General features: G+C 43.1%; 1 protein-coding gene across 2 annotated transcripts in view; it reads left to right on the top strand.

The window, feature by feature from the left end:
- Positions 1-13,090, top strand: part of ARHGEF28 (Rho guanine nucleotide exchange factor 28) — a 306,764-nt gene that overhangs the window by 249,166 nt on the left and 44,508 nt on the right. For both annotated transcript variants that reach the window (XM_058729755.1, XM_058729762.1), the window contains 5 exons: positions 1,157-1,411; positions 2,972-3,048; positions 7,643-7,821; positions 8,852-8,943; positions 10,069-10,251. In XM_058729755.1, the coding sequence (XP_058585738.1) occupies positions 1,157-1,411; positions 2,972-3,048; positions 7,643-7,821; positions 8,852-8,943; positions 10,069-10,251 (786 nt within the window). The remainder of the gene's footprint in view (positions 1-1,156; positions 1,412-2,971; positions 3,049-7,642; positions 7,822-8,851; positions 8,944-10,068; positions 10,252-13,090) is intronic.

Raw genomic sequence — 13,090 nt, 5'->3', positions numbered from 1 at the left:
ATATTTATAAAATAGGTTCTTTAGAGAGAAGCATATTTTGAGGGGGAGGGGCTGCTTAGTGGTTGGTAAGTGTAGGAAAGAAGATACTTTCAGACAGTGGGAAAGAAAGTATCTTCCTTGTTGAGGAGCCCTGTCAGGATCTGTTGGTTGGTTTTCTGAAAAAAAAAAAAAAAAAAAAAAAAAACCTTGGTGTATCTAGGACATTTAGAACCTGGAAACGTTTAGACTGTTTGAGGACTTGTTCTCCTCTCACGTGACTGCTATTTCTGTGTGTTTATTTCTGTTCTTTCTAGGCTTTCATGCTCTCAGCCAGTTTTCCTTCTCTCCTTCCAGCACCTTCTGACCTCCTGAAACTTTCAGTTCTACTGACCTCAATAAACATTAACCGGGTGTTCTTTGTCATCAAATAAAAAAATTGTTAAATCCAGTTTCATCTGGAGTCCTAGGATCCTGTTCCAGAAACTCCTCCAGAGTTTCTTCATAAGATAACTTAGAGATAAGAGCAGATGGCCAGTGTTTCAAAGAATAACAACTGGAATCGATGATTACTGTGACTGACCTACTAACTTCGACCCACTAAGCACAGTGTTTTTATGCCATTTTTTTAGGTTGAAAGTGTTAAAATATATTTTATTAATACATGCATCTTGATGCTAATGCAGTTCTAAAATATAATATAGAATATTTTTTTATGGAGGGGGAGGGATCCAGGAAGGCAAATGAGTCTGGGGCCTGTTCAAATCACCCTGTTGTTGAAATCACTCTGTCTTGAAAGGATTCTAATTTGGGCCTGCAGCCTGGTTAAATTGTAAGGGATTCGGTGAAGGGGTTATTTGATTACCTGTGCCTGGAAAGGTGGAAAGAAAGCCAAGGTGAGTATCTAACACATTTAGTGTTCTTGGGGAAGGTCATAGCAGTCTCTAGAACTCAGACATCTTACAGTGTTTCAGGTTAAGCACATCTGATAAGTACATCGTTTAACAGTTCTTTTTGGGAGGAAGGGTACAGACTGATAATAAAGCATCTGAACTTAATCCAGTGTTTTCATCGTGTGATTTTTGCCACTTGTATGATTTTAATTGCATTTAACACACAAAAAACTGTCTTCCTCAGCACAATGGCTAATTTTATAGTGTTCTTTCTTTTTCCCACGCAGAAAGAAGTGAAGAACATAAAGACTTGTGCAAAGCTCTGTGCTTAATTAAAGACATGATTGCCGCTGTGGATTTAAAAGTCAGCGAGTATGAGAAAAACCAAAAATGGCTTGAGATCTTGAATAAGATCGAAAACAAAACCTACACAAAGCTCAAAAATGGCCACGTGTTTAGGAAACAAGCACTGATAAGTAAAGAAAGGACTCTGTTATATGATGGCCTTGTTTACTGGAAAACTGCCACAGGTCGTTTCAAAGGTATTGGGGCTCCAGCAGACCTGTTTTTCTTCTTTCACATGTTACTCATGTAACAGGACATGTTTTCAAAAGGAAAAGTGGTCCCGAGGTGGCAGATGCACACAGGCCCCCTGGGACGTGAAAGGATCCCTGTGGGATCCGGTCGTCACCTTCACTAGGCAAATGCCACGAATCTTTGGGGGGCGTGTGCTGTCCCAGGCAAAAGCCTTCATAAATATTTTATGAATTTGCAGTTTGGAACGTTTGAATCAAAGGCACTGAGAATCCTGCTAATGGCTGGCATGGAAATAGTCGTCAGGCACATGCATGTGTTGAAAACGAGGCATTATGCCTGTACATTTAGCGTCTGTGCACCAGGCCAGCCGGCGGCTGTCATGCCATCGAGGGGAAACATGAGCTCTGAATGTCATCTTTCTTACTGAGTAAAAAGATGCAGAAATACCCATGCTGGCAGTGGTGCAAACTCTTCCTCAGTGCTTCTGTTTGCCATTTACTGGCATTAATCTGACCCTATTAATCTAGTTAGACTCTAAAACCGCTTATTCAGATTCTGAAGGTCTGATTCTGTAGGTACCATCTTGCCTGATGCATGCTGGCTCCACCCTGATCGCATGTGATAGAATCGCCTTGGGCGCTTAAAAAAAATTACTGATGTTCGAGTCTTCTCCCAGAGATTCTGATTTTATCAGTCTGGGGATAAAGTCCAAGTGTAGGGGTGCTTAAATGCTCCCAGGTGAGTCTGCTGTGCAGCCAGGGTTAGGAACCACTGGTCTGTTATCCCTGTTTTTAGTATATCTTAGTAACTTGCTCAGGTAAGAAGTAAGAGGAAGAGGTTATTCAAAGGGTCTAGTTACTCAAAGGTAACCCTTGGGAGGATTATCAGGTTTTCATGGTGTTTGTATCTAAGGACTGAGATGGGATTTGTTGGTCCACAATGTTGCAACCACACATTAACCACAATTTGAACATTAACCAAACGAAAACATTAACCAGTCTGTAGATCACGTTGCAGCAAGTCCTTTGCTCTTGGTCATTTCCCTGAATCAGCAGTTGGATAACTCTGTTAGGATGTTGAGTAGGCTAGAGAAGATGAGTTGCCGTGAACAATTTGTGGAAATAGAAGATCACAAACTCGCTCAGGTCTAGATGGAGCAAGACAGCAGACTTGTACACCTAATTCAAGGCAGAAACTGCGCTCCAACAGTTATAGTTAAGCTTCTTCTTCTAAAGGTAACCACTTGCTCCATTCTATTAGAACTTTTGTTTATTGGATATTTTTTTTCCCATCTGAATACTACAGTATTACATTTTGCTGGAGATTTAGCTCTGCCTATAGTGATACAGACCTGCATGCATAAACACAGCTAATCTAAGTTGTCTGTAAAGTTCATCTTTGGCTACCCTAATACGGGCATTTTTATAGAAGTTCCATACTTAGACTAAATGTTAGTCTATTTTTAATAAGTTTATTTAAGTTTCAACCATGAAATAAGAGTATTTGATAAAGGCATTTGAACTGTGGTTAGCTTCATTAATACTAGTAATATCTTTCCTTTGAAGATATCCTGGCTCTCCTCCTAACTGATGTGCTGCTCTTTTTACAAGAAAAAGACCAGAAATACATCTTTGCAGCTGTTGTAAGTATATGGCCGTGTGATGCATATTTTAAATGGTTGATTCACTTATTAAACAAATGTAAAAGTATTCAAGTACTTTGGTGCTGGTTGGTGGACAGGCACTATCCTTAGCCCCTCAGGTGACCCTCTATCATCTGGCTATCTTGGCATTTCTTCCAGATCTTCCCCACCATGCCTTCCCAGCCACTCAAATGTTAATGCTGGGAATGGTGGGTTTCTTCTGGACTCTTGTTCTGTTTCCATTGGTCGGTCCCTACTGTACCCGTTGCCATCCCACTTCATAACTGTCATGATGTTCTTCCTGCCAAACAAGAGAACACCATTGTGGTATCTAAACTTTAAAGAAGCTTCTTCATTGTTTCTACTATAATGACCACCAATTACTACGATTATTCAGACAACATTAATCTGTATAGTGTGTTATATTAATTTCATTGCTGGCACAGAGTTAGACTAAAAGTAAAACCAGTATTTTATAACATTTTTTATGCAGCATCTTGTGGTCCGAATGAGTCCCTTTAAGAAGAAAGATGTCCTCAATTAACTCTGTCAGCATTAAGGAGCATCAGGCCCTGTTAAAGGAAAGAATCCAGATGCAGTACTGGTGTGGGCATTGTAATGGTGGCTCTCTAAAATGGTTCATATTTATCACCCATTGACGAATAGGACATTTGGGTACTACTCGTAGATATCATCAATTCTAACCGGTTTTAGCAAATTCAAGGCTTAGTGAAGTTTCTGTTAGGCGGTTCAGAGAAAACAAAGAAGCCTGCCTGCTCAGTCAGTGGTGGATTTGGGGGAGGAAGAGGCTGGTGGAATGCCTCACCTACCCATCTGTGCTTGTCACCTTGGCCCAATAGCCTCCTTCCCCCTGTTTGGCACATTGCTCTCATCGGCACCCTGAGGCCAAGTTGTATAAAGGTCAGAGATTGTTTCACAAAGCTACTGCAGAAAATAGCAAGAGATCTTAAGCAAGTCCCCATGGCCCTGATGCATTTGAACTGTATATATTGCAGATTTCATGACAACCTACTGATTTGTGTAGCAACCTCTCTATGCTATTATTTGGGGTGCTCTGAACAGAGAGAAAGTAAGTGGGAAGGTGAAACCATTTGGCTTGTCCTATGGGAGGTGTGGACCATGGTAGAAGAGAAAAATTCATTCTACACCTTTATAGAAACAAAAGTTGTTCAAAACGAAAGAGCTGAAAGAGAAGCAGATCATAAGAGAACCTAACCCCGTGCATTGAAGGAAGGAAAGCAAATAAGGTCTTTGGTCGCATTTCCATTATTTAACGAAGGATATTAGCAGTGTCCATACAGGCCAAATGACCTGCCGACAGGTCAAAGCTTAGATGCAGCATAAAGATAACCCTCTTCTTTTCTAGGACAACATAGCATATAGATTCAGATCAAGTTGTGATTCTCACCTGATAGTAGGACTTGAACTGTGGATTTGTCCCTCCTGTGCGACCTCTTGAAGAGTTAGCTGTGCCAGCTTTAGACCACATTTGCCATTAAGTGGGATGTTAGGAATAAAGTCCACCAAATCCAGAATGAAGGCAGCCACACCTTCGCCCCTTTTGGTAGAAGGTGTTTGACTACAGACAACAGTAAGATGATACCGATGCCGTTTCACGGAGATGCTAGCCTGACACATAGCGGCTTTCCCTTGTCAATGTCAGCATAAGAGAAGGCATTATGTGTAAACGGTCAAGGGCACTGTGCTGTTACAACATACGCTTTTGAGTTGCATCATACACATTTAGTTGACATAGCCCTTGTGTCTTAAATATCTTCTGGCTAACACCTTGAGGGAATTGCTGTATTAGCTAAGGTTATACAAATGTCTGCATTTCCTAGTTCTCACCTTGGTATTGTAAGAAGCTAGCTTCCTGCTAATACCTGTGGGTGAGTTTCTCTGCTCTTTGTACTGCTAGAAAAACTTCTTTAGTAAATGCTTCACTTGCTACATGTTACAAAAGACATGATGAATTTGGAAATGGCCAGATGATAAGTAGCTGAAAATAGCAGAAGAATGGAGTAGTGTCCCTAGAAGAAATTTTGTTTTTAAAGAGGACTCAGCTGGAAATGGGAGTAGGGCCTAAATCTATGAAATGAATAGGAAAACATAGAGATGTTCGTGAAATCCTAGATGACTGAGTACTGAGTCTAGGAGGATCTCTTGAATATTAAAGAAGGTAATTTCAAAATGAGCAATTAAAAATACAAAGTGAGCATGGTAATGTGCAACTTTAAAATAGGCAGCAACGTTAAGATCTTGTTACCACAGTGGGATTTTGAAGGGAATTACTTGTGGAATCAGACACTTCATGGAATCACACATGGAGGGGGTGTGATACCAGGGCTAAATGTAGCAGCTCCTTTTCCTCTTCCTTTGTGGCAGAGGCGATCGGCCTGCCTGCGGGGATTGGCAGGCAACACCCAGGTGTAAACTGAGAGGGGGCTTGGGATCAAGGATCCCATAGCAAGTGGTAGAGACTGTAGTGAACTGGTGAGAACATGACCTGTGTCACAGAGGTGTTTAAATGAATCAGTGTGTTTAAATGAATCCATGAGCCCAGGATTGCCAGTCTGCTTTTTGCAAGAACCCACAAATCTGCAGGTTTAAAACATGGGGAATCCCTCGGATTTTAAAAGTTGGCGACTATTTAAAATGTGGTTTTAAAATGCTGAGGCACAAACAGAACATTTCTGCAGGCTGGGTTAGGAATTGGCATCACCTATTTTTAACATCTCTCTCTAAGGCAGACATGTTACTTCCATTCCTAGAGATTTAATTTGAATTCTCAATCATCTCTAGTGTTCATGTGTGATTAATACAAATAACGATGCTTCCTGGTCTGATGGGTCATTCAGTTAATGGTACTTTCTACCTGCTTACCTATTTTTCATTTTAAAATTACCTGACCTTACCACCTCCCCTCCTTATGCAATGCTAACCAACTGGTTCAGATAATTTCATTCTTGCTAATGTCTTCTGCTATTAAAACCTACTCTGCCTTTTATATGCAGAGGCCATTTACCTTGAAAGCTGAGGAACCTAACCCCGTGCATTGAAGGAAGGAAAGCAAATAAGGTCTTTGGTCGTATTTCCATTATATAACGAAGGATATTAACAGTGTTCAGGCACTCTCCCTAATTAGAGAGGGCAGTATTCAAAAAGTTGTTGGTTTTTGTTTTTGTTTTTGTTTTTGTTTTTTTGCTGCTCTAAGAAGAATGGGGGGCACCTGGTGGCTCAGTCAGTTAAGCATCCAGCTCTTAATTTGGCTCAGGTCATGATCTCACGGTTCATGAGACTAAGACCTGCACTGGGCTCTGTGGTGACAGCGTGGAGCCTGCTTGGAATTCTCCCCGCCCCACCCCTGTTTCTCTCTCTATCTCTGTTTCTTTCTCCCTCTCCCCCACTATATGTGTTCTTTCTCTTTCTCTCAAAATAAATAAATAAACATTTGGGGAAAAATAGAATGAGATGAAGAGATACTGTGGGCACGCCCTTGCACACAACTTTAGATGTGGTATAGCTGTGTGATGCTGAGAGAGCAGACAGGTCAGCACTAAGGAGTTGGCCATGAGAGATATAGTGGCATGTTCTGGGTAAAGATGTTGTTCATTCCATGAAGGAGAAGCCAAACCACGTTCTGCTACCAACTCTGAACAGTGGTGGAAGCCGCAAGCCATAGAAGATTCTTCATACTTCCCCCCAAAACTGTTTATCTCCTGCAGGCATTTATTTATTTATTTTTTGGTTATTCTTTCAGCTATGGTTCCTTTCCCAGGTTAGTTATTATTCTCTTACTCATCACTGAATCCCCAGGGCTTAGCAATGGGACATCGAAAGATCATAATAAATGTTGGTAGAAGAGGTGGTTTCATCATGGCTTATATGCCAAATTTTAGCCTTTCTTCCTCTTCAGCTAAGTCCAGTTCTGCAGACAGTTATTGAAAGCCTGCACCATGCCAAACAATGTACTAGGCGTATAAGTATGAATCAGACTCGTTCCTGCCTGCCAGTGGCTCCCGTTGTTGGTGGGAGGAAGAGACATTGGCAGGGCACACTACGCAAGTTGAGTTGGTATGCTCTGTACTTCGACAGCAGAAGACCCTGCTTATGCTCAGGGAGTCTGAGGTCGGGCTTCCTCCTTCCCACTGTCACTTTCAAGGACCACCCTAAATACTGCTAAATCCAGTGGACTCTTAGGTGGTCCACCCTCTCTCATCTCCTTGTGATATTTCATAAGCTATTTTCTGTCCCACGCCCTTCTAGAAAAATCCCTCAATCCCTGACTGTGGCATTTTGATAGGCTTAGCGCTCGGATCGTTCTGCATTTTAAAAGGGTGTCCTCTGACGCCACCCATTCTTAAGGACAAACATTCCCCTTTATCCTTTTCTTCCCATCCTCTCTTCAGCACACCCTTGCCATCGGAGATCTGAGCAGCTTCCACAGAGCTTCTAAAAGGTCGAAGTGAACTCATTTGCCTAACACTCGTGCTTTCTTCGGCTCATGTGTTTGGTGAGACCCTTAGTTTTGGTGGGTTGCTGTTTCACCTGTACCTCTTCCTATCTCATGTAGGATCAGAAGCCATCAGTTATTTCCCTTCAGAAGCTTATTGCTAGAGAAGTTGCTAATGAGGAAAGAGGAATGTTTCTAATCAGTGCTTCATCTGCCGGTCCTGAGATGTATGAAATTCATACCAACTCCAAGGAGGAACGGAATAACTGGATGAGACGGATCCAACAGGCAGTAGAAAGGTAACCTTTCCTTCTGTCCATACGCCAGGGGATGGACTCGTCCACTTGGGGAAAGTATTCTAACCATGTTTCCTCTGCATGAACACTTTGCCTCAGCTGGACTGGTCTGCTCCCTGCCCCCGCCCCCGCCTGTGATAGCCCCTCATCTGCAGCTTTGTTCTCTGCGCCTCCCTGCATGTAAAGCCCTACCTCCCCTCCGCCTGTGTGAATCCTGCTCATCTCTGGTGCAGCTCATGGCTTCCCTCCTTCGTGAAGACCTCCAGTTCCAGTGGTCTCTTCCTTACCCGGAATTCTTTAACACCTGATCTCTGCAGCATTTACTTGGTGCCAGTCGTATATTGCCTTGTAGCCGCTACCTTTTTCGTGTATATATGTGTATTAGATTGGAAGCTCCTCGAGGGCAGGGGCCATGCTTTTTGTTTTTGTGTGTGCCTAATTCTGAAGAATCATTCAATAAACATTTTTAGATTGGTCGATCTAAGTGTTCAAAGTCAATTTCCTTGTCATTACTAGTGTTTTTATAAACTGGAGGGGGTGAGGATGATCATCCTTAATGGTGATTTGATTAATCTGTTTTGAGTGATGTTTTATAAAATTGCTCCACCTCCACTGCACCATACTCAAGCTGGCACCCTACCTCTGTCCCCTCCAACTCCCTCTACTCTGTCCCATTGCGAAGTACCCAAATGTAGTAGAAAGCAAAACTTACTATTTTAGTCGGACCTAATGCTAGCATTGATAGTGTGGGGCGTAGAGGTGTGAGCACATGAGTGCATTTGTGTATGTATGTGTTTGTTGGAATATTCGAGTCATCCTGTACTGCTGACTTGGAGAGCTATGTCGTACGTGCTAGGTCTTTTATATACGCAAGAAAACCAAGTATCTCAGCTAGAGGGCAGGAAGAATTCTCTTTATGCTGAATTTTTCTTCTCTGAATAATGCCACCTTCAAGTCCCCATGTCTTACTAATGAACCGAAAGATACTTGAATTTGGTTTTCAGTGGTCTGTCTTAACTATTGTCTTTTAAAGTTGCCCAGAAGAAGAAGGGGGAAGGACAAGTGAATCTGATGAGGAGAGACGGAAAGCTGAAGCAAGAGTGGCCAGAATTCAGCAATGTCAAGGTACTGTGCACACATCTCTGACTCCCTGGCCGTGGTGTTCTCCTTGGGTGTTGGGCAAGGCCAGGTGTCACGAATGGGGGTTATGATTAAAGCATGAATTCCGTGAACCTGAGGTCCACCCATCACTTTTGAGAACAAAAAATGGGTTTCAGGAGTGTTCAAACAAGAGGACCGTCTCTCTCCTTCCTCCTTAGTGATTTAAAAATCTATAACAAATTTTCAGAAATAATTATCCACGTAACATGTATGAAACAGTAACTGTGGGCAGGGCAGTTTTGGTACAGATGTGCCCTGGGGTCATCGTCTGGTGCTGCAATTTTAGGTCCCAGCACTGAAAGGTCACACTTGTGTGACTCTGGGCAAGGAACCCATTAACTCTGGTCATCAGTTTCCACGTCTTTGAATTGAGGAAATTAGATTAGCTCAGTGATTCCCATCTCTGGCTAGACATCAGAATTACTCTGGGAGTTTTGTAAAAATTCTGATGCCTGGGCCCTACCCTCACCCGTTTCCCTTGGGCTCTATGGGAGGTGGTTGTGGAAGGATTTTAAATTCTGCCCAGGTGGTACCGAGGCAGACTGAGAACCCCTGGATTAGATGCTGACGGAGGTCCCTTTAAACCGTAAGAATCATGTGATACATTGACATCAGAGGAAAATGGTACATGGCAAGATTATCAAAGACCTTGGATGTTGAGAAACCAAAACCTAAACCAGTAGGTGTGGTCTTAAGCAAGACTGAAGCCTGAGTAGCTTTGCATTGTTTTCCCTTGCGGGTATCGGTCATCATGGACACTGCCACCCCACCTCGATTTTCATTCCTCAGCTTTGTATTTAGTCTTATTGGAAAACAAGCTGAACAAAGAATAGTTTTGCAAGTCTTTCTGGAATTAGAGGCAGGGGAAAGGAACACGTATCCGAGCGCAATAAATGTACAGGAAAGACCATGGAAGCTACAGTCACTAAGTGGAAGAGTTAGGGTTTGAACCCGGTTGTGTCCCGCTCAACAACTTGTACTTGACCTGTGAGACCATACTGACGAGCAACATCGTGTTCTTCTAGCTTGGATTTTCATACAGTTGTTGTATTCCTCTGTCAACCTTCTGTGCTAAATGCCATTTCATAGAAATCCTCAGTAACCAAGACCAACAAATTTGCACATGTTTGGAGGAGAAGCTGCATATCTATGCTGAGCTCGGAGAATTGAGTGGACTTGAGGATGTCCATCTAGAGCCCCACCTCCTCATTAAGCCTGACCCAGGAGAGCCTCCCCAGGCATCCTCATTAGTGGCAGCGGCACTGAAAGAAGGTAAGCTGCTTCCAAAACTATTTGCTTTGACAGGCTCAGAAAATGTTCAAGTACCTTCTGGGTGTGCCCAGCGCTGTGGTCTTGGTGCTGAGCACATAGAGCAATGAGACAGAGGCTCAACTGTGCTACAATTCATACTCCAGAAATAGCGAAGTAAAAGAAAATACATGTGTCGGGTCGTGTCAAGTACTATGAAGGAAAAAAAAGCGCCCCTCGGTAGATGAATGGATAAAGAAGACACATACATATACACAATAGAATAAACAGGATAAAGAAGACACATATATGTGCGTACATATACAGAATAGAATTTTAGCCGTAAAAAGGAATGAGATCTGGCCACTTGCAGCAGTGTGGACGGACGGAAGGGTGTAATGCTTAGTGAAGCTAAGTCAGAGAAAAACAAATACCATGTGATTTCACGCCTATGTGGAATTTAGGAAACAAACGAACAACGACAAAAAAAAAAAGACAGACTCTTAAATACAGAGGACAAACTGGTGGTTGTCAGAAGGGAGATGGGTGGGGGAATGGGGGAAGTAGGTGAGGGGGGATTAAGAACACACTTCCAGTGCTTAGCAGTGAGTAATGTATAGAATTGTTGAATCACTATCCTGTATACCTGAAACTAATGTGATGTGGTGTGTTAATGATACTTCAATAAAAAACAAGGCAGTCTTATTTGAGAAACTATGGAGGACAATTGCTTCAAGGTAGATTGTCATAAAGTCTGAACCCTATTTTTTTTTTTTTTTAAAAGATGAACAGGAGAGGGAGTAGAGAGATCGAGTGGGGAGGTTCTCTTTGCATTAAAGTGACCAAGAAAGGCCTCTTTGGTAAGGTGATATGTAAGCAGACATAAGGGAAGTGAAAAAGCCAAGTAGACATCTGGGGAAAGAATGTTGCAGACACAGAGAACAGAGGATGCAAAGGTTCCAAGGCAGGTGAGTGCCAAGCCTGAGGAATGGCCAGGAGGACTGTGCAGGTAGAGTGAAGGGAGGGGTGGTGAGTGGCCAATGAGTCAGAGCCAGCTAGCGCTCAGATTACAGGGACCAGATGGAGGTCAGTAAGGAGTTTGGATTTCATTCTGAGGGGCATGGAAAGCATTAGAGGGTTTGAGTAGCGCATTGACTTGCCCCCGGAGGGTTCCTGGGTGGCTCAGTCAGTTAAGCGTCCGACTTTGGCTCAGGGCATAATCTCATGCTTCTTGAGCTTGAGCCCTGCATCGGGCTCTGTACTGAGAGTGTGAAGTCTGCTTTGGATCTTCTGTCTCCCTCTCTCTCAAAAATAAACAAACATTAAAAAAAAAAAAAAAAGTCTAGGAGTACCTGGGTGTATCATTCGGTTGAGCGTCCGACTTCGGCTCATGTCGTGATCTCACAGTTTGTGAGTTTGAGCCCCGCATCGGGCTCTTTGCTGACAGCTCAGAGCCTGGAGCCTGCTTCAGATTCTGTGTCTCCCTCTGTCTCTGTGACCCTCCCCCACTCGCGCTCTATCTCTGCCTCAAAAATAAAGAAACCTAATTTAAAAAATTTTTTTAAAAAGTCTAGGATATAACTGGGGGTTTGACCGAGGTAGGGTGGGGGATGAGATCACTGGGGAAATGAGAAAGTCAAGGAGACATGAGGCCAAGGTATTGGAAGGTCTATGTTCATAAAACTGAAATTCCTGAGAATTCTGACAAGAGTGGCATTGGGGAAAGGGAGAGAACTTGCACCAGGTGCTAAATTGTTCAAGGAGTCTGTAGATGAGTGACAACAAGGAGGGGTAGTGAGTGGTATAATCGGATGCCATGAAACTAAAGGAAAAAAGGGGTCTGGGGGTGAGGGATAATAGTTTGGAGGTGACAGGGACAGTGGGTTTGAGAGAGAAAACAAGATGAATAACTGCAACAGAGATCCTATGCCCCACAAAGCCTAAACTATTTAAAATGTGCTCCTTGGCAGAGAAAGCTTGCCAAGCCCTGGCTCAGGGTCTCAGAATATTATCTCTGGAGGAGAATTTAGAAACCAGGGCATTCTATCATCTTGATTTGATGAGGAAACCGACGTCATGAGAAGGGCATAGAGGTTGTCTGAAGAGGGGTCAACTGACGGGTTCATTCATCCATTCATTCATTCAGCCTCGACCCTGTGCTTTGTTGGTGGTGCTGATGGAAGTAATCCTTTCATAACTTCTGGTTAGGTACGGGCTCCCAGTTACGGAATGACGAAATCACAGGGATAAAAGGTAGAGCCTAGGGAATCTAATCACTGGTATTGCATGGTATTTCATGGTGACAGATGACAGCTATACTTGCGGTGAGCGCAGCATAATGTAGAGAATTGTGGACTAGCTATAGTGCACACCTGAAACTAATACAACATTGTCAACTACACTTCAATAAAAAAAAAAAAAGAAAGAGGGCGATAAAAACTTCTAATTGGGGGGAAGACAGGCAGTACCTAAGGAAACAAAGTAATTTCAGAAAGTCACAAGAAAATAAGATTGGGGTGAGGTGAAGGCTCTGTGTTAGAGAAGCCAGGGGAAGACCTCTTTGAGGGGATGATTTTTTTGACATGAGAATGGAAAGGTGAGAAGAAGCCAGCTGTCTGGACATACGGGGGAGAACCACTCCTGGGCAAGGACCGAGTGGGTACAATGCTCTCGTGCGTGGAGTGAGCGTGGCATGTTCAAGGGAAGAAGGAAGGCAGGGAGGCAGCACTCAGGGAAGTAGATGAGGTGAGGTTGCCTGGGTGAGCAGAGATAGATGTTTGTAGGCTCTGGTTAAAGAAATATCTTATTCCACGCTTGATGGGAAGTTACTGGTGGCTTTTAATCATGGGTGTGGCACGATCAC

This window comes from Neofelis nebulosa, chromosome 1 (genome assembly GCF_028018385.1).
Source record: "Neofelis nebulosa isolate mNeoNeb1 chromosome 1, mNeoNeb1.pri, whole genome shotgun sequence".
Lineage (NCBI taxonomy): Eukaryota > Metazoa > Chordata > Mammalia > Carnivora > Felidae > Neofelis > Neofelis nebulosa.
This window is presented reverse-complemented; position numbering and strand designations above follow the sequence as displayed.